Source organism: Hemiscyllium ocellatum, chromosome 24 (assembly GCF_020745735.1).
Source record: "Hemiscyllium ocellatum isolate sHemOce1 chromosome 24, sHemOce1.pat.X.cur, whole genome shotgun sequence".
Lineage (NCBI taxonomy): Eukaryota > Metazoa > Chordata > Chondrichthyes > Orectolobiformes > Hemiscylliidae > Hemiscyllium > Hemiscyllium ocellatum.
In genome coordinates, this window is record NC_083424.1 from 18,444,424 (window position 1) to 18,465,136 (window position 20,713).

Genomic DNA, 20,713 nt, shown 5'->3' on the forward strand with positions numbered 1-20,713 from the left:
TTTAGCAATAATGGATGTTTCAGCAAATTTCCCTAAGGCAATGTCTTTTAGAAAAAATTATTTCAAAATGACAGTGGAAAAATTATTACAGTATTTTACAAGATATGGATTATCCAAAGAAATACAGTTATATCAAAGTCTAAATTTTATCTCACAACAATTCACAGAGTTAATGAAAAGTTCAAAGGATAAAAAGCTTAGCTTAAGTAGTGAATAACAATTTCATCTTTCACTTATCATCCACAATCTTCGAGTATGTTGAAAAAATTGCATGACATTTTAATGTGTTTGATTTCCAACTCCATCAAATTCCATATGTGGAGTGCCCCTTTAAAGACCAGAATTGAATTCAACTAATGAGGGCCATCATCACACCAATTCAACCTCGCTAGTGCGGAAATAATGTGCGTGTGCACTGGTTTCATTAAAAAGCTACTGACAGACAAGCAGCACTTGATTCAGGATTTTCTACATATCGCAGGATGCATCCCCTCCACCTCAGCTTGCCAGGAGCTTCAAATCAAGACCACTACTTTTTGGAAAGCTCAATTTTGATTAAACATAACATAGTTTTGTCTCTATTAAGAGTTCTGTATTTAAAATCGTTGATAATAATGATTAAACAATGCATGTTTACCACGGTTAGCACAGACAGGTCTCCATGTTCAATGTAGTAATCAAACGAAAAGTCATCAATGATAGAATGGTACTAAGTTCAACCTCATTTATAAGTGTTAATTTAATCACTAGAGGGCACTACTTGATCAAAAATCAAATAGTTTGACATGATTCTCTTCAATTCTTTTATAGAATTTGCATAAGTTTTATTATGTGAACATTACGGTTCAAGTAATATCAGAGCATGCACCTAGATATTTGTAAACATTAGCAGAAAAGAGTTGAATCATCAAAAAAATGGACATCGAGAACAACAAAACTTAAACAATTGGCCTCCTAGACCCTGCTCAATGCCAGCAGTACAATAATTCGGACGTGATCCTTATCACTGAGATTTATGAAATCTTGTTCAAAGTGTGTATGCTTCTCCTGTACTGGGGATAATACATATCAGCAATGTCTCCTGTACAAAACACCCAGCAATGCCAGGGATCTGCCATCCTCCCCCATAAGTGCGTCAATTAGAGATGGATGGGGAGAAAATCATTTTGGAATGAGGCTTTTAAAAGAATCCAATTAAGGAGTGTTGCTGAGTTTAATTACCATTGTTGCCGAGCTAAGTGCACTCTTTTTCCAGAAAATGTTTGCATTAGTGAATGAAAAGGAAATGAGATCATATCTGTGTGATTTCCTCGAACTGGCTTGTGTGCATTTGGATCTAAAAGAATAAGAAAACATCTATTATGCAGATACTTCTGGTTTGCAATATATGTGACAATGTTGATCCCATTGGCACTGATATTCGTTCAGAAGGATAGTGAAGTGTGTGGCAAGAATTCAGGACAAATTGGGAAAACTAAATTTGTGAATGCTTCAACGCGAGGAAATCTTACATTCTGGTAGGAATGAAATCTATTGTTCTAAATTCTGGATTATACAGTTTTTATTAATTTATTTTCAACTTTTCTTCTTCTCATGAAAGCATAGTATCATAAAGGGATTGAGTGTGTTCTGAGCATTAACTTGGGACCTTTATTATCTGTCGAGTTCCAGTTAGCTCCTTTAGCCTTTTTAAAGGGAATTACTTTGAAATGAGAAAGAGGAGCAATCAGGAGAATGGTTTATGACAGATTACTTCATGTGGAGTAAAACACTGATGTAGGTATAATTGTTAGAATGGCCTGTTTCTTTACTGCAATATTCCATGGTCTATTTTAATAAAGATTTGTTGCCAGCTGGTTCACCACACATGTGTGTTGTACAGTATAATTGTGGGATTTGTGAATTTATAAGTGAAATTTTAATATGTGTGAGTCAATGGGCATAGCTACGGCACAGATGAGCATGTCAAGGAATTGACTTCAACTGTCAATCTTCAGCTTACACTGGGGCAGAAGGAAAGAAAAGTCCAATCAGTGAAAGAAAGCCTCAGGAGTGGACCATCCCACTCCAACCCCACACCAGATCAAATCCCCACTTCCAAGGAGGGAAAAAAGAAAGCTCTGAGTGAGTGGAACCCTACCCACAATCATGGACCACACACTGTACGTTTGGATTCTCCCACTCCCTCCACCCTGTGGTGTAGGTATCACTGAGCAAGAGACTAAATTCACTTCTTGTCAGTGGTAGATTTTAAATAGCTTTGGTTGAAAAGCGATCTTTCAAACAATCAAGCTGTAAACAAATGCTAGATTTGATTGATTATTAGGGATGAATGAATTACAATGCCACAATCTATCAGTAAATAGTGGGATTGAGGTTTATCAGCAACTCACATAAAGGAACTGTTTCCTTTCCCACTGTGCTGGCACCAAGTGCACCCTTTATGATAATTTGGGTAAAATTAAAATTGAATTACAACATTTAAGTTGGAAAACAGAAACCAGTTTATATCAGTCCTAATCTTTCTTGGATCAAATTGTCTGAATTACAGTTCTCTCTCACATTCCCAAATCTGTTTATCCACATTTTCTAGTCTATTCCTGAATGTTAACGTAGTTGCTGGCTCAATCACAAACACTGGAAATTATTTCATAGCCTCACAGCTCTGTAAAGACACTGCCCTCCATCTAAGATCTTGGATTTTATTATGCATCTATGGACCCTCATTCTAGACCCTTCAACTATTGGAGATCATCTATTTGTTTGTTCCATCCCATCCTTTCATAACGGTAAACATTTCTATCTGATCCTGCCTTAAGCTGTATTGTTTTAAATAAAATCTTTGTAATACCAAGCAGCATCCTAAAAGGAAAAAAACCCAGAAAATATAGAAAGTACTCAGCAGATCAAACAATATCAGTAGAGAGTGAAGCAGACCTTTCAATCAAACCTGGAAAATATGATCAATTTTATTTTACTGAAACGGAGGATGCAATAAGAATAACATGAAAGATCCATGACCATGTGGAAGCTAGGGGAGATTAAATAACAAAGGAGTTGAGGGGATAAGGCCAAAAGGACTGGGACAAGTACAGAAACAGAAAAAAAATGCATTCAGAGGACGAGTGAATGCCAGAATGAAGAACAGATGCTACCTGAAAACAAAGACATTGGAAATAAAGACTTAAACCCCACAAACCTGCAAAAGAGAAGAAAATAATTGGGGCAGAGATTGAAGCCTGAAATTGTTGAACTACCATTGAGCCAAACCAAAAGGTGGATTGCCATTTCTTTAGCTGATGGGACCTTTCATTAAAGATGCACAGATCTTTTTCTATTGTCTAAACTCCCATCCAGAAATCGACACCCAAATATACTGTACACATTATTCAAACTCTTGGCTTTTACATCTACTGCTGTTGTGCTAAAATTTTGAATTCCATTTATTTAATAACCATAATGCAGCCTTATGAACTTAAACCCCCAAAATCTTCTGTTCTTCTACAGTGCTAAGCCTAATTCCAGGCAGTGCTTCATCATTGTTGTCTTTTAAACAATGCATATTTTCAATTATTAACAATTACACTTGTTACTCTTGGCACTATCCCCTAGATGTTAGGAAGATGACCTTGCAGGGTCAATAAGGTGTGTTTGTCATTGTCATTTCTGTTGCCTTAGTCATTGCCAAGTGTTCCATCTGGTTTGTTTCTTTTTCAGAGATTTTTAGCAGTTGATAACACTGCGTGGCTTTGGCTGTTTCCTGACAGTGAAGAGTCTGCCACATTGCTGTGGGTCTGGTGTCACCTGTAAGCCAGACCAGGTAACGTCAGCAATTTCCTTCTCTAAAAGACATTAGTGAACCACCAGTTTTTTTATCTACAAATATTTCATGATTATCAATAAGCTTTTAATTCAAAAGTGGGGTGCTGGAAAAACACAGCCTGTCAGGCATCATCCCAGGAGCAGGAGAGTCAACCTTTGGAGCATAAACACTTCATCATGTGATCAAAATGTCTTTCTCCTGTTCCTCAGATTTTTAAATTTACTTTATTCATAAAATATTTTGATCTGTACAATTGGTGGTGCCATACATACATATACATTCTATTTCTTTACATACAGAGATCGGAATTAATCATTCGTATATACGGGTCTGTACGTTTACTATCCATATATTTAGCCGAGGCGTCAGCGGAGCCTGATTGCTGAGTGGGCCCCCTGTTCTTCTTCGGCAGGCAGATGTTACACGGTGGTCTTTCCCCACCGCGCCTTGGCGGCAGCTGCCCCAAGCTGCAGCGCATCCCTCAACATGTAGTCCTGGACCTTGGAATGTGCCAGACCTGTTCCTGTGCTTTTCCAGCACCACACTCTGGACTCTGATTTCCAGCATCTGTAATCCTCACTTTCTCCCAGCTCTTAATTCCAGATTTTTAAAAATTGAATTGTACCGAGATTGGATTCAAACCCATGTCCCCGGAACCTGACCTGCGTTTACCTTGATTACAAATCCAGTGTCTTTGTAAATTCAGTGTAATCGATTATATGCAATCGCGCGAAACTAATAGGTCATCTCATGGGCTATTTGAGGTGGCTGAAATGGACTCAGAGAATCACTTGAGGAAGAAGCGAAGACAAGCTGAAAGCAGGAAATGGCTAAGATGGGAGAACCAAGAATGAAATAGGACAAACCAAGGAGGGAATTCTGGAATTGCTTCGGAAAAGAAGCCGAGTTCCTGGTGGTGATTGTCTGGAAAACGAAACGCCCCTCGGCTGTTGTGATCGTTCGGGAATGGCCGGAATGCTGAAGGTGTCGCTGTTCTGTGAGTGGCGGGGACGGGGATGGGAGGAAGATGTTTAAAATCAGGCAGAGAATCACCAAAACCGAACAGCAAGAGGGCAGGGCGGCAAAGCTGAACCAGCCCAGCTCTATCTGACTGTCTCTCCGGAGCCGAGATTTCCGAAGGATGGGCTACAGGGAATCGTGTGCGCTGTGCTGGGCAGAATTCTGGGATTATGAAACTCCCAAAGTTGTGGTGGTTAAAAACCGAACTTTAGGAATAATTTACAGAATTATCCAACTACTTATCATTTTATACTTTGCTGTGTAAGTACATCCCAGAGTTGAGGCTATGTTGGGGCGAATACATGAATTATTAATTAATTAATTAATACATTAATTCCAAGATACCACACAATGTTTATTTTGCCTCCATGAGTTTGATTTTTGAATCGTCGGTTTTGAGATTGTGTGTGGAGGCAATTAACGATTGGTTTGATATGTTTTCTTAAACCGAAGCCTGCGTTAAACTTGTCACTGAATAATTTCAAATCCTCGCCAATTGCAGGAGGTGTTTCTCGATTTCTGATTTCTTTAACACTTTCTCAAACCGGATTGACTTTCAGAATCCAGGGTCTCTGCTGTTTCAACTCCGGGAGCCGAGTGTCGGCTCTTTGTAAACTTCGGGATTAATAGTAACGTTCAAGGTTTTTACGCGAGCATGTGTAGTTCAGGATAAATATTTGGATTTCGTGAGCTTCAACCCCCCCCCCCAAAAAAAAGTATCAAAGCGAAATCTCGTTCTGTTTAAAAAGAATCGCGTCGGCTCCTGTGAAGCGTGTGAAATATTGCCAACAGGCTGGAGTAGAAAGCTTTTCTGATGCTCTGATTTGGAGATGCCGGTGTTGGACTGGGGTGTACAAAGTTAAAAATCACACAACACCAGGTTATAGTCCAACAGGTTAAATTGGAAGCACACTAGCTTTCGGAGCGATGCTCCTTCATCAGGTGATTGTGGAGGGCTCGATCGTAACACAGAATTTATAGCGAAAATTTACAGCGTGATGTAATTGAAATTATACATTTGAAAATTGATTGTCTGTTAAGCCTTTCATCTGTTAGAATACAGTGATAGTTTCACTTTCATATGTAAATCACAAAACCTTTCTTTTTAAAGTTGCATTATCGGGTTAGCTGCTAACAATGGTGATAGCTAGACAATATGTTGAAGGTGTTAGCCCCCTGTGTTCTCTGTCTATGACCTGACGTTTAGATTGATTCTAATCTAAAAAATGAGATAACAGAGTTTTACATAAATTCATGCAGTTTTTGAGCTCAGGGTTCTACATGAATGTATGCAGTTTTTGAGCAAAGTACAATGTAACCCTGAAAGTACAAATTCACCACACAGAATATATGTGTGCATGTAGGTCTTTGTCTGTCTGTGTGTGTGTGTGTGTGTCTGTCTGGGGTGGGGTTTGTGAGTGTGAGAAAGTGTGTGTGTGTGTATGTGTGTGTAGTGAGTGCAGAGTGTCAAGTCTGTGAGGGGGTGCATGTGTGAGTATGGGAGTGTATGTGTCTATGAAGGTGTGTGTGGATGTCTGTGTGCGTGTCTGTGTGTACCTGTGTCCTTGTGTATGTGAGAGAGTGTGTGTGTGTGTGTGTAGGAATATCTGTGTGTGTGTGTGTGTGTGTAGTGCAATGGTGATCACCTGTAATGTGACATGAACCCAAAGTCCCGGTTGAGGCCCTCCCTATGGGTACCGAACTTAGCTATCAGCCTCTGCTCAGCCACTTTTCTTTGCTGCCTGTCCCGAAGTCCACCTTGGAGGATGGTCACCCGAAGGTCCGCGGCTGAATGTCCTGGACCACTGAAATGTTCCCCCAACTGGGAGGGAACCCTCCTGTCTGTTGATTGTTGTGAGGTGCCCATTCATCCGTTGTTATAGCCTTTGTCCCATGTACCATGCCTCCGGGCATCCTTGCCTGCAACGTATAAGATAGACAACGTTGGCTGAGTCACATGAGTACCTGCCATGTACAAGGTGGGGGGTGTTCCCACGCGTAATAGTGGTATCTATGTCCACACTCTGACATGTCTTGCAGCATCCACTGTGACAGGACTGTAACACCGTAACACCCTGAGAGCCGGGTAGTTTGCTACGAACAATGATCTGTTTGAGGTTTGGCGGTGTTTAAAGGCAAGTAGTGGAGGTGTGGGGAAGGTCTTGGTGCGGTGCTTATCCTCATTGGTAATATGTTGCAGGTCAACTGGTGTTGACCACCAGTTCCGACGTGCCACAGCAAGGAACCGTAATTACCTCCTCAGGAGACAGACAGGTGCAGCAACTGACAGGGTACCCTTCGTTGTTTAGTACTTCCCAGGGGCTGAAAAATTGTGCCGTGTTCTTCGTGGCCTGCAACACATTATCAATGAGGATGAGCACCTCAACAAGACCTTTCCCACACCTCCACTACTTGCCTTTAAACAACCGCTAAACTTCGGACACACAGATGCAGGTACACACAGACACGCACACAGACACCCACACACACCCTAATAGACACACACACTCCCACACTCCCACATGCACCCCCTCACAGACTTAAGACACTCTGCACTCACTACACATACACACACACTTTCTCACATTCACAACCACGACCCTAGACAGACACACACACACATGCAAACATATGTTGTGTGGTGAATTTGTACTTGCAGAGTTACATTGTACTTTGCTCAAAAACTGCATGCATTCGTGTAGAACTCAGCTCAAAAACTGCATGAATTTATGTAAAACTCTGTTATCTCATTTTTTAGATTAGAATCAATCTAAACATCAGGTCTTAGACAGAGAACACATGGGGCTAACACCTTCAACATATTGTCTAGCTATCACCATTGTTAGCAGCTAATCCGAGAATGCAACTTTTTAAAAAGGTATTTGTGATTTACACATGAAAGAAGTGAAACTATCACTGTATTTTAACAGATGAAAGGCTTAACAGACAATCAATTTTTCAATGTATAATTTCAGTGATATCACACTGTAAATTTATGCTATAAATTCTGTGTTACGATCGAGTCCTCCACTATCACCTGATGAAGGAGCGTCGCTCTGAAAGCTAGTGTGCTTCCAATTAAACCTGTTGGACTATTACCTGGTGTTGTGTGATTTTTTAGTTCTGATGCTAGATCACATTAGGCAGAGCTTGTTTTTTCACACCTAAGACAGAGTAACCTTGGTCAAAATGGTAAATCTCTGCAAACACAAACTAACCATCTGGACGGGTATATGAATAGGAAAGATTTAGAGTGGTGTGGGCCTGGATCAGATTGAGATGTCTGGTCAGCATGGATTAGTTAGACGGAAGGATCTGTATGTTTCTGAACTCTGACTCTAATTGCAGCTTGTTCGATTTACCACAAAGTAGCTACTTCTATTGGGCATTGCTTGATAAGGCATGGCCAGTTTTAATTTGGCTAATATTTTTATTTCCCATTTTGCTATCACAATTTTCTACAACCGGACTGTGAAGGTGTAGTGGAGTTTAAAATCCAGCCAAGAGTTTGAATAAATTGTGGGAGTTACATATTTATGGAGCCACTTATTTATATTCAGCTTCTGCCAAACTCATCATAATGAACAGAATGTAAGGTACCTGTGTCTGATAGTTCTTGGCAACAGTCCTGTCAATACCATTACTTCTCTGTATTCTGCTTTTGATCTCCCCTACATTGAAAGCACGGTTTTGTACCACCACCCTATTCACTGTCTCAAAGACTTTTTTGATCCAATCCCCAGTCTTCACACTATTGAAGGAAACAGTCCTTGCCTGTTAAGGTCCCTTAGTAAACTTGAAAAGTTAGAACTGGTATCATCATTGTCTTTTCTGTTTTTACACATTCTCCAGTATGTCAATACCTTTTTATATGATGCAAAGACTAGAGCTATGCACAGTACTGTGTGGTCAAATCAAGATTCCATGCAAGTGTGCAAAATGTCTCTGTTTTTTAACTCTTTCCTTCAGAAGAAATAACTCCCAGAGTTCAGTTTACCTTTTTAAAACATTTTTCCAACCTATTTGTCTATTTCCCTAAAAAATATTTGCACTATTACCCTATTTGAATACTTACAGCATCTTGGATGTGTTAAAATATCCCAAGACACTTCGCTAAATAACAGAAAAATAATTGCTATTTATGTATGAATATGTGTTACTGATTGAAGGTTTCGAGGTGCAGAGGTGAGGAAAGTGGTAGTGGAACCAGCAAATAAAAGAGAAAATGTGTGTTTAATGCAGGTAAAACTGACAGCACTTTGATTTCTGCAGTGCAATCGCACCAAAGTCATGCATTAACAACTTCAAAGATTGGTTTTAAAATGGGTTAGGAGCCCTCGCACAGTTGCAGCTGTTTTTGATTAATGGGCAGCTTATTGACAATCTATCAATCGGTCATTATAACCAGCAATTGGCCATCATCGTTTCTAGCAACATTAACAGGGATGCTAGTTGCTCATTATATAATGTATTAGATGTTTTATATTAGTTATTTTTTAAACCAAACTCAATGTTTTTAGTTCAGCTGTGAAAAGTTCTGATTTTTTTAAAAAGGGTTTCTGACAATGTTTCTTCATGTCTGTGCAACAATTGAGCAGGAGGAGGGGGGACAGTAGAAGCATGGTGGAAACAAAGATATAGCTGCATAGAGAGAAAATAGGCAGAGGCAAACTTCTAGGATTCGTTAAGCTTCCAGCAGAGTTTGGAACATGGGACAGTAAAGGTATGTGCCCTTTAGTCCACAATGTTGTGCTGAACATGACACCAAATTGAACTAATCCCTTCTGCCTGCTCTTGGTCCATATCCCTCCACTTATTACATACAAATTTACTTATCTAAAAGTCTTTAAATTTCCCCTTTTTGTATCTGCATCCTCCTCCATCGCCCCCTAGCAGTGCATTCCAGCCACCTACCTGTGTGAAAAAAAAAGCTTGTCCCTCACATTTCTTTGAACTCTCCCCTCTCACCTTAAATGCATGCCCTTAGTATTAGACACTCCAACTCTGGGGGTAAAAACATGCTCTAAGGAGAGATTCATAATGTGGCTGTGCTTCTCCAGGGAACTTGTCACAGAGTAATGTTGCTTCCTGCAGCAAGAACTGCAGTCATCCACCACAACTAGCACAGTGTTTCCTTGGGGGCAGGCAAAGTTGTCCCTCAACATGTCCTTATTGTTTTTGCCATTGACCCCTTTGGGTTGTAACAGATTGCTTCATATAATTTCATGCCTGCTATATTTTGTAAATACTGGAGAATATTTTAAACTGCTAGCTGCACAGTCCTTACTTAAAAATCGGCTTTTGGAACTCTGATACACTTAGTTATTCACCGAACCCAATTTCCTGGCAGGTCCTTGAATGGTCTCTCAATATACACACCCAAAACAGGCAGAAAGTTGGATAAAGGCTCCTGTGCATGTAAGAGGGTGTCTGCTCAGCTTTCAAGGAGAAGTGGCAAATGCCACTCCCAGGTGTTGAAAGAATTAATTCACAACACAAGACCCAATTCAAACATTTAGTTGCATTTATTCATTTCAGTGGATCTTTGTATTTTTGAGCCTACCTCTCCACTGAGTTCTGTTGCAGGACCCTTTGTGCTAGTTGTGTTCTAGAACACAATTTCATGGTGACTTGTTTTAAAGAAGGGAGAGTAACAGTAATAGCAAACTGAAAACTTTATGGATGCAAAATTGACTGCGTTGTGTGTGGAATGTGCATCCAAACACCTTTGCCAAGTTTGCTCTGAATGAAGCTGTTAGTTTTAATTATCTTTAAAGTGAAATAGATTTAAAGCCAAGGAAAACAAAATTGCTGCAACAGGGTCCACGTGGTGATTGCATCTATTTCTATCACTGTGTGGTAGGAAAGACAAAAGTAAACTGGCATTGCCAACACCTTAATGTTAATACAAGCTCCACTGACTGAAAGATGCAACAGAACAATTCATTCTGTGAGACAGGAACAAATGAAGACCTTTTTTGAAGGTGTCAAGAATAACCAATGTTAAATTAACTTAGCTAAAGCTTTTAAGTCACCAACAGAAGAGAAAAATGAAATAGCCTCCATACACTGCTGTGAGCTTGGTTAACCTAAGAGAATTAATAATTTGTGTTTCTGATTTGTGCAGGTATGTTTTTATAATTCAAAAATCATACCAAGAAAGAGAGAATGCTCCAGAGAGTTCCGTCATCACCAAGATGAAAGGAATTGCAATGTCAAATTCATCCCTGGGAGTGAAAATATGGGATGTGGTAGAGTATGTTCATCCACCAGAGGTAGGGCCTGGACGGTATTCTTTCCACTGAAGGAATCAAGTCTTCCAAAGTTACATTCCTATGGGCACTTCCATGTCTTTGGTGTTCTCAAGTGTCTATTTTGCATGTGTCAGCCAGATGCTTTGTACTGGAATGACTCTCAAATATTGAGAAAATAAGCGAAAGCCATTGCTTTCAGTGGGTGTGAACTTCCAGTTGTGTGATAGACCAGGGGCAGGAATCTGTGATGACATTATTCTCTGCTTTGCCCAGGAGCATTGGGCCAAATTGAATGCCTTACCCATGCATTCTCATGGCAGGTTTGCTGGGCAGGCGATATTTAATCATATGGGAGTGTGGCAATCACACCATCTTCCCATTCTCTGCCTGATTACATCTGTTCCTTTCCACATGCTGCCATCACTGGAATTCACTCAGTGATGGGCAGGAGACTGGCTATGATGGATACCTGAAAAACAAACACTGTTAATGACAGAGCTTCATTAGCCCCCCACACCCACTTCCACCAACCCCCCTCCCACCCTTGCTGCTAAATCCCCCTTCCTGACATCACTGACATATGCCCATGTCCATTGACAATCCCGTGATTTGGGAGGGTATAGTGTCCGAGTGGCACTACCCACTGGCCAGTAGCTCTTACTCAGTAACTGGAACTTCTGCCTGAGGTTCTTGATTCTGGTGAGGGATTTCTGCTGCATTATTATTGATGTTTAATTTGGCTGGCCTTCTCAAAGAGGTGATATGTGGAAGACCCGCATTACTTCCAGTAGCCTCAGGCTGGAATGACGATACATAATGATCATGTAGAGTATTTTACATCAAGGAAAAAATTGATATTGAATGCATTTTTTATATTGCTACATAGAACATAGAACATAGAAAAATACAGCATAGTACAGGCCCTTCGGCCCTCGATGTTGCACCGACCAAAGCCTACCTAACCTACACTAGTCCAATAACCTCCATATGCTTATCCAATGCCTGCTTAAATGACCATAAAAAGGGAGAGTCCACCATTGATACTGGCAGGGCATTCCATGAACTCACAACCCGCTGAGTAAAGAATCTACTCCTAACATCTGTCCTATACCAACCTCCCCTTAATTTAAAGCTGTGTCCCCTAGTAACAGCTGACTCCATACGCGGAAAAAGGTTCTCACTGTCAACCCTACCTAAATCCCTAATCATCTTGTACACCTCTATCAAATCTCCCCTAAACCTTCTTTTCTCCAATGAGAACAGCCCCAAGTGCCTCAGCCTTTCCTCATACGATCTTCCTACCATGCCAGGCAACATCCTGGTAAACCTCCTCTGCACCCGTTCCAGTGCCTCCACATCCTTCCTATAGTGTGGCGACCAAAACTGCACACAATACTTCAGATAAGGCCGCACCAGAGTCTTATACAACTGCAACATGACCTCAGGACTCCGGAACTCGATTCCTCTACCAATAAAGCCCAGTACGCCATATGCCTTCTTCACAGCACTATTTACCTGGGTGGCAACTTTCAGAGATCTGTGTACATGGACACCAAGATCCCTCTGCTCATCCACAATACCATGTAGCCTACCATTAGCCCAGTAATCCATCTTCTTGTTACTCCTACCAAAGTGAATGACTTCACACTTCGCTACATTGAACTCCATTTGCCACCTTTCTGCGCAGCTCTGCAACTTATCTATATCCCGCTGTAACCTGCCACATCCTTCTTCGCTGTCCACAACTCCACCGACTTTCGTATCATCCGCAAACTTGCTCACCCAGCCTTCAAGCCCCTCCTCCAAGTCATTTATAAAGATGACAAACAGCAATGGTCCCAAAACAGATCCTTGTGGAACACCACTAGTAACTGCACTCCAAGATGAACCTTTACTATCAACTACTACCCTTTGTCTCCTTCCAGCCAGCCAATTCCTAATCCAAACCTCTAATGCACCCTCAATGCCATACCTCCATAATGTTTGCAGTAGCCTACCATGGGGAACCTTATCAAACACCTTGCTAAAATCCATATACACCACATCTACTGCTTTACCCTTGTCCACTTCCTTGGTCACCTTCTCAAAGAACTCAATAAGGTTTGTGAGGCACGACCTGCCCTTCACAAAACCATGCTGACTATCCTTGATCACATTACTCCTATCCAGATGTTCATAAATCCTATCCCTTACATTTCTCTCTAAGACTTTGCCCACAACAGAAGTGAGACTCACTGGCCTATAGTTACTAGGGCTGTCCCTACTCCCCTTCTTGAACAAGGGGACCACACTCGCTATCCTCCAGTCTTCTGGCACTATTCCTGTAGACAACGACGACATAAAAATCAAGGCCAATGGCTCCACTATCTCCTCCCTAGCTTCCCAGAGGATCCTAGGATAAATGCCATCAGGCCTAGGGGACTTATCTATTTTCACCCTTTCCAGTATTCCCCGGACCTCTTCCCTACATACCTCAAAGCCATCCATTCTAATCACTTGTGACTCAATATTCACATCAGCAACAATGTCCTGTTCCTGAGTGAATACTGATGAAAAGTATTGATTTAGTGTCTCTCCAATCTCCTCCACCTCCACACACAACTTCCCACTACTATCCTTGACTGGACCGATACCTACCCTAGTCATCCTTTTATTCCTGACATACCTATAGAAAGCCTTTGGGTTTTCCCTAATCCTACCAACCAAGGACTTTTCATGTCCCCTTCTCACTGCTCTTAGCTCTCTCTTTAGATCCTTCCTGGCTACCTTATAACTCTCAATCGCCCCAACTGAACCTTCACGCCTCATCTTTACATAGGCCGCCCTCTTCCCTTTTACAAGGGATTCCAATTCCTTATTAAACCACGGCTCCCTCACAAGACCCTTTCCTCCCTGCCTGACTGGTACATACTTATCAAGGACACCCAATAGCTGCTCCTTGAACAAGCTCCACATATCATTTGTGTCCTTCGCTTGAAGCCTATTTTTCCAATTCACACATCCTAAGTCATGCCTCACCGCATCATAATTTCCCTGCCCCCAGCTATAACTCCTGTCCTGCAGTGCACACTTATCCCCCTCCATCACTAGAGCTACGTGAGACTTTGCAATTGATTAAACAAAGTAAGTTTGATCACAGACAGTTGTCACATGCTCAGTCAGAGCCCAGTTTTACCCCATCCACTTGTACAATATCAAAATTGATCCATTTCTGTCACTGCAATCATCTTTCGGTAGTGCATTGAACTACTACTGTGGAGTATGTGCTCAAGACCTGAAGCAAGCCGTCAACGAACCAAGGCTAACAGCTACACTGATAATTTTCACAGGAATAGTTTTGTTCTGATTTATATCATTTCTATGTTGTAAGCTTCATGACAAAGGAACACATACCATCGACATGGCTTATCACACCCTTCTAGTTTACAAAACTTTCGTTTAACAGAGGAAAGTGACTTATTCCCTCACCTGTATTGAATGAGTCTATGTCTCCTGATGGAATTCTTGTGATTTCCAAACTACTCTTGTAGAACCCTGATTCCTCCCAACTACCTTGAACTGTTGACTGTACTTCTCACCTTTCTTTTGTTCTAGGGTCGTGATATTTTCAGTGTTACTGTACGAACCATAACCACACCATTGCAGAAGCTGCAATTCTGTCCTGAGGTAAGATCCTGTCAAATGATATTGAAATCGGCCTTCCACCAGTTTAGACACTTAACTTCTACATTGTCCTTGTCCCTTTACATATTGGCTTTGAAACTTACAGTTACAGTCACTATTCTCAAAATACTCAACTGCTGAATTTTCACTCGCTAGGATTGGGTTGAGCACTGCTCTGTCGCTAGTTTGGCTATCTACATACTGGGAGAAAGTGAGGACTGCAGATGCTGGAGATTAGAGTCAAGAGTGTGGTGCTGGGAAAGCAGAGCAGGCCAGTCTGCATCCAAGGAGCAGGAGAATTGACATTTTGGGCACTGTCCTGGATGCACTTTAAAAATTACACCCGTCTCATTCTTTCACACAAAGGCAATCTCTGTTAGTGTGGGCTTATTTGAAGTCCCCTACAACTGTAACCCTTTTTTCTCATGCCTTTCTATGATTTTTCTACATATCTATTGCTCTATCTCTCCATGACTTTGCTGGGATTACATTACAGTAATCACACCTTTTTTTTTAGTTCTAAGCTCGTTTAAGACCCTTCTGAGGCATCCATCCTCATTGGTACTGTGATGGTTTCCTTTATCAATATGCTATAGTCCCGCCTCCTTTTTTTGCTCCCCCCACCCCACTCATCCTGCCTGAAACTTCTATAACCTGAAATGTTGTGCTGCCAGTCTTGTTCTTCCTTCAACTATGTCTCAGCAATTGTAATAATGTCATATTCCCACGTACTGATCTAAGTTCATCCACCCAACGAGTCAAACTCCCTGTATTAAACAGACTGTGTTATACAGTCAAGAGGGTGTTCTCTGGGTGTTCTCACCATTGACTGCAGACCCCATGAAGTCTCATGGCTTCAGGTTAAACATGGGCAAGGAAACCTCCTGCTGATTACTATGTACGGTTCTACCTCAGCTGATGAATCAGTACTCCTCCGTGTTGAACAACATTCAGAAGAAGTACTGAAGGGCACAAGATGTACTCTGGGTGGGGGATTTCAAACTGCACCACCAAGAGTGACTTAGCAGCAGTATGGCTGAGGTGTTCAGGTCCTAAAGGACATAGCTGCTTGACTGGGTCTGTTAGAGACAAAAGAAAAACTGCAGATACTGCAATCCCAGGTTGACAGCAAGCCAGGCAGCATCAGGAAGTGGAGAAGTCAATGTTTCAGATGTAACCCTCCTTCAGGACTGGGGGTGGGAGTAAGGGGAACTGCAGATAAGAGGGCATGGGGAGCAGAGTGCTATTGTGAGGATCGGTGAACACAGGTAAAGGATACGACCTGGATGGTTAATGGGAGGAATGAATCTGGCTGGTGGCTGGAAGTAAGGGTCATTCAGAGAAATGAAAGGGAGGGGGTGGGGCAGGATAGGGAGTCAGGGGATGGGAAGGGAGGTTATTTGAAATTGGAGAACTCAATATTGAGTTCTCTGGGCCGTAGGCTGCCCAGGCGGAAAATGAGGTGTTGTTCCTCCAATCTGCAGTCTGATATATTATGGCAATGGAGTAGGCCGAGGATGGTCGTGTTCGAAAGGAACTAGGAAGGGGAATTAAAATGGGAAGGGAGGTCAGGTTGGTCCCTTCAGGCCCTCAGCTTGTTCCTCTCCAACAGAGTCATCAGTTCCCCTCCACCAATACCCTCCTCTGCTTCACTGAACTAGTCCTCACCCCTAACTTTTCCTTTAATCCTCCCAATTTCTCCAAATCTAGGTGATGGCTGAGGGCATGTGGTCGAGCCCCAGCTATGACTGCCTCTTTGTTGACTATGTAGAATAGTCCCTCTTCAGTACCTACACCAGCACTGTGCCCCCTGATATGGTTTTCTCTTCCCCCATTACATTGATGACTGCATTGGTGCAGCATCCTGCGGCTGAACTGGAGCAGTTCATCGACTTCGCCCACAACTTCCACCTTGCCCTCTAATTCACTTGGTCCATCTCTGACACCTCCCTCCCTTTCGTGACCTCTCCATTTCTATCTCCCCTGACAGTCTCCAGATGGATGTTACTATAAACCCGTAGACTCTCACATCTACCTGAACTACACCACCTCCCACTCAGTGTATTGCAAGATCTCCATTCCGTAATCCCAATTTCTCCACCTCCGCCACATCTACTCAGATGAGGAGACATTCCTCTCCTGAGCATCCAAATGCCCAAGTATTTTGAACAACATGCTTTTCCTCCCTCTGTCATCCAGACTGCACCACCTCCATTTCCCATAACTCCGCTCTAACTCCTCCTGCTCCAAATGCAATAAAGACAGGGCCCCCCTTGTCTTCCCCTACCACCCCACCAGTCTCTGCACCCAACATATCATCCTTGAAACACTTTTGTTTTGCAAACTCAAACTAGACCGCACCACCAAGAACATCTTCCCCACCCCATCTCTCTCCACCTTCTGCAAGGACCGTTCCCTTTATCAGTCCTTGGTTTGTGCCTCTCTCCACAACCACCCCCTGAACCCCCAGTTACCTTCCCCTGCAACCAGAAAAGATGCAAAACCTGCCAGTACACCACCCCCTCATCTCCATCCAGGACCCCAAACAGTCCTTCCAGGTGAGACAGAGGTACACCTGCCTCTCCTCCAACCTAGTTTATTGCATTAGGTGCTCCTGATATGGTTTTCTCTACATCGGGGAGACCAAATGTAAACTCAGGGCATGTTTCACCGAGCATTGCAGCCGGACCCGCAGGGACCGACCTAACCTCCCAGTCACTGCCCATTTTAATTCCCCTTCCCACTCCCTTTCCAACATGACCATCCCGGCCTCCTCCATTGCCACAATGAATCAGACTGCAAATTGGAAGAAAAACAGCTTGTCCTCCACCTGGGCAGCCGACAGCTCAGAGGACTCAACATTGAGTTCTCCAATTTCAAATCACCTCCCTTCCAATCCCCCGACTCCCTATTCAGCCTCTCCCCCTCCCTTCCATTCCTCTAACTGATCCTTCCTTCCAGCTACCAACTGGATTCTTACCTCCCACCAACCAACCAGATTGGACCCTCAACTTGTGTTCATCTATTCCTACCTCATCACCTCGCCACCCCTCCCCCCCACCAAAACATCATCCCATGTCCCAACAGCATCTCCTTTATCTGCAGCTCCCTTTACACCCATCCCCAGCCCTGAAGGAGGATTACGCCTGCAATGTTGACTTCCAGCCTCCTGCTTGCATGCTCTAGACTGAGTCCGCAGCGGGAAGTGAAGGAACCAACAAGAGGAAAAAACATACTTGACCTCGTCCTTACCAATCTGCCGGCTGCAGATGCATCTGTCCATCACAGTATCGGTAAGAGCAATCACTGTCCATTCCTTGTGGAGCTATAGTCCTGCCTTCATATTGAGAATAACCTCCATCGTGTTGTGTGGCACTATCACAGTGATTTATGGGACAGACTTTGATCACACAAGACTGGGTATACATATGGTCCTGTGGGCCATTCACAGCAACAGAACTGTATTCCATCATAATCTGTAATCTCATGGCCTGGCATATTCCCCATTCAACCATTACCATCAAGCAAGGAGATCAACTCTAGTTCAATACTGAGTATAAGAGGGCATGCCAAGAGCAACAGCAGGCCTACCTGAAGATGAGGTGTCATTCTGATGAAGCCGCCAAACAGCATAAGCAGCAAGTGATAGACAGAGCTGAGTGATCCGACATTCAAAGGTTCAGATCTAATCTCTGCAGTCCTACCAGATCTAGTCGAGAATGGCAGTAGACAATTAAATAACACATTAGAGGAAGAGGCTCGACAAATATCTCCATCCTCAATGATGGAAGAGCCCAGCACATCACTGTAAAAGGTAAGGCTAAAGTTTTCACAGCAATCTTCAGCCAGAAATGCCGAGAGGATGATCTAACTTCAATTCCTCCAGTAGTCCCATGCTTTATGGATACCAGTCTTCAGCCAATTCGATTTACTCCACGTTATCAAGAAATGGTTGGAGGCATTGGATACTGCAAAGGCTACAGGCACTGAATATTCCTGCAATAGTACTGAAGACTCGTGCTTCAGAACTTGCCACTCCCTGAGCCAAGCTATTCCAGTACATTTACAACACTGGCATCTACCCGACAATGTAGAAAATTGCCCAGGTATGTCCTGTATAGAAAAAGCAGGACAAAGCCAATCGAGACAATTTCTACTCCATCAGTCTACTCTCAATCATCAGTAAAGGGATAGAAGGTCTCATCAATAGTGCTAGGAAGCAGCATCTGCTCAGCAATAACCTGCTCAGTGACACCCAGTTTGGGGTTCATCTGGGACACTCAACTCCTGACCTCATTACAGCCTTGGTTCAAACATGGACAAATCCCAGAGGTCAGGTGAGAATGACAGCTCTTGACATGTGTGGCATTGAGAAGCCCTGGCAAAACTGGAAACAATGGATATCAGGGGAAACCTCTCTGATGGTTAGAGACATACCTAACACGTAGGAAGATGGCCATGATTGTTGGAGGTCAGTCATCTCAACTCCAGGACATCTCTGCTGGAGTTCCTCAGGTTAATGTTCTAGGTTCAACCACCTTCAGCTGCTTCATCAATGACCTTCCCTCCATCATAAGCTCAGAATTGGGGATGTTTGCTAATGACTGCACAGTGTTCAGCACCATTCGTGACTCCTCAGACACTGAAGCGATCCAGTCAATGTTGGGGAAGTTAAAGAACCGCATAATGACCACCCTGTTCCTTTCATTCCTACCCGGAATCGTTTTGCCAATCCTCTCCTCCACATCGCTGAAACTTTGTGGAGGCCTATAAAAAAAAACTCCCAGCAGTGTGACCCCTGCTCCCTTGTTTCTAACCTCAGCCTACGCTACCTCAGTAGACGAGTACTTGTCAAAAGTTCTTTCAGCCATCGTTATAGTGTTCTTGACTAACAAGGCCACATCTCCCCTCCCTCTTATACTACCTTTCCTGTTCTTAATGAAAGGTCTAAACCCTAGAACCTGCAACATCCATTCCTGACTCTGCTCTATCCATGTCTGTGAAATGGCCACAACATTGAAGTTCCAGGTACCTATCCATGCTGCAAGCTCACCTACCTTATTCTGGATACTGCAGGCATTGAAGTAGACACACTTCAAACCAGCTTGCTGTCTGCTAGCATGCTTCTGTGACCATGAAATCCTGTCCCAGTCCTCCCTACTGTCATCCTCCTGTGCACTGCAACTATAACACAGGTTCCCATCCCCCTGCTGAGCTAGTTTCAAACCACCTGAATAGCACTAGCAAATTTTTCACCCAGGTTATTAATATCCCTGTGGTTCAAGTGAAGACTGTCCTGTTTGTAGAGTTATCACCGTTCCTTCACTGTCGCTGGGTCAAAAATGTTGCTGGAATTCCCTCCCTAAGGGCATTGTGGGTCAACCCAGCAGGTGGACTGCAGTGGTTCAAGAAGGCAGCTCATTCCACCTTCTCAGGGCAGCAAGGGAGGGACGATAAATACCAGCCAGCAAGGGATGCCCACGTTCCACAAAATAAAAATTAAATTTAGCTTTCTGGACCTCCTACGTGGCCTTATCCCACCCATGTCTTCTCCACCAACTGTACTGTCCTAGCATTCCTTCTACATCTGATTAGACTTTACTCCTGGCTTTACATCTGCCCTGGGTCCCATCCCCCTGCCAAATCAGTTTAAAATCAGTGTCTTTTCCTGACACTGAACTGAATTCATCGTCTTCGAAGTTTGATGCCATCTTTCCATTGTTCCATGAGATTATGAATCATCAGTTGAATAAATAAAAAGTTTTACACACAAATATCCATCATTTATTTGAATATTTGTGGCATAAAATTCGAACCTTGATTTTTTTTTTGGTAATTCATATCTTGAAAAATAAAGGACTAGTTTCTTCACTATCATTTCTGCTGTTATTTTCCACACGTACTACCTCAGGAAATCTTGTCAAAGCATCCATTCATGTTAATAGGGACTGAT

The 20,713-nt window shown here is 42.7% G+C and overlaps 1 protein-coding gene across 2 annotated transcripts in view; it reads left to right on the plus strand.

The window, feature by feature from the left end:
• Positions 1-1,431: 1,431 nt before the first annotated feature.
• Positions 1,432-20,713, plus strand: part of LOC132827303 (P2X purinoceptor 2-like) — an 83,177-nt gene continuing 63,895 nt past the window's right edge. Inside the window, exons 1-4 of one of the 2 annotated variants that reach the window (XM_060843943.1) lie at positions 1,432-1,517; positions 3,718-3,820; positions 10,971-11,118; positions 14,692-14,763. In XM_060843943.1, coding sequence (XP_060699926.1) covers positions 11,041-11,118; positions 14,692-14,763 — 150 coding nt within the window. In that variant the 5' untranslated portion in view covers positions 1,432-1,517; positions 3,718-3,820; positions 10,971-11,040. Of the gene's footprint in view, positions 1,518-3,717; positions 3,821-4,876; positions 5,105-10,970; positions 11,119-14,691; positions 14,764-20,713 lie in introns of those variants that run through there. The other variant, XM_060843942.1, reaches the window with a different exon arrangement.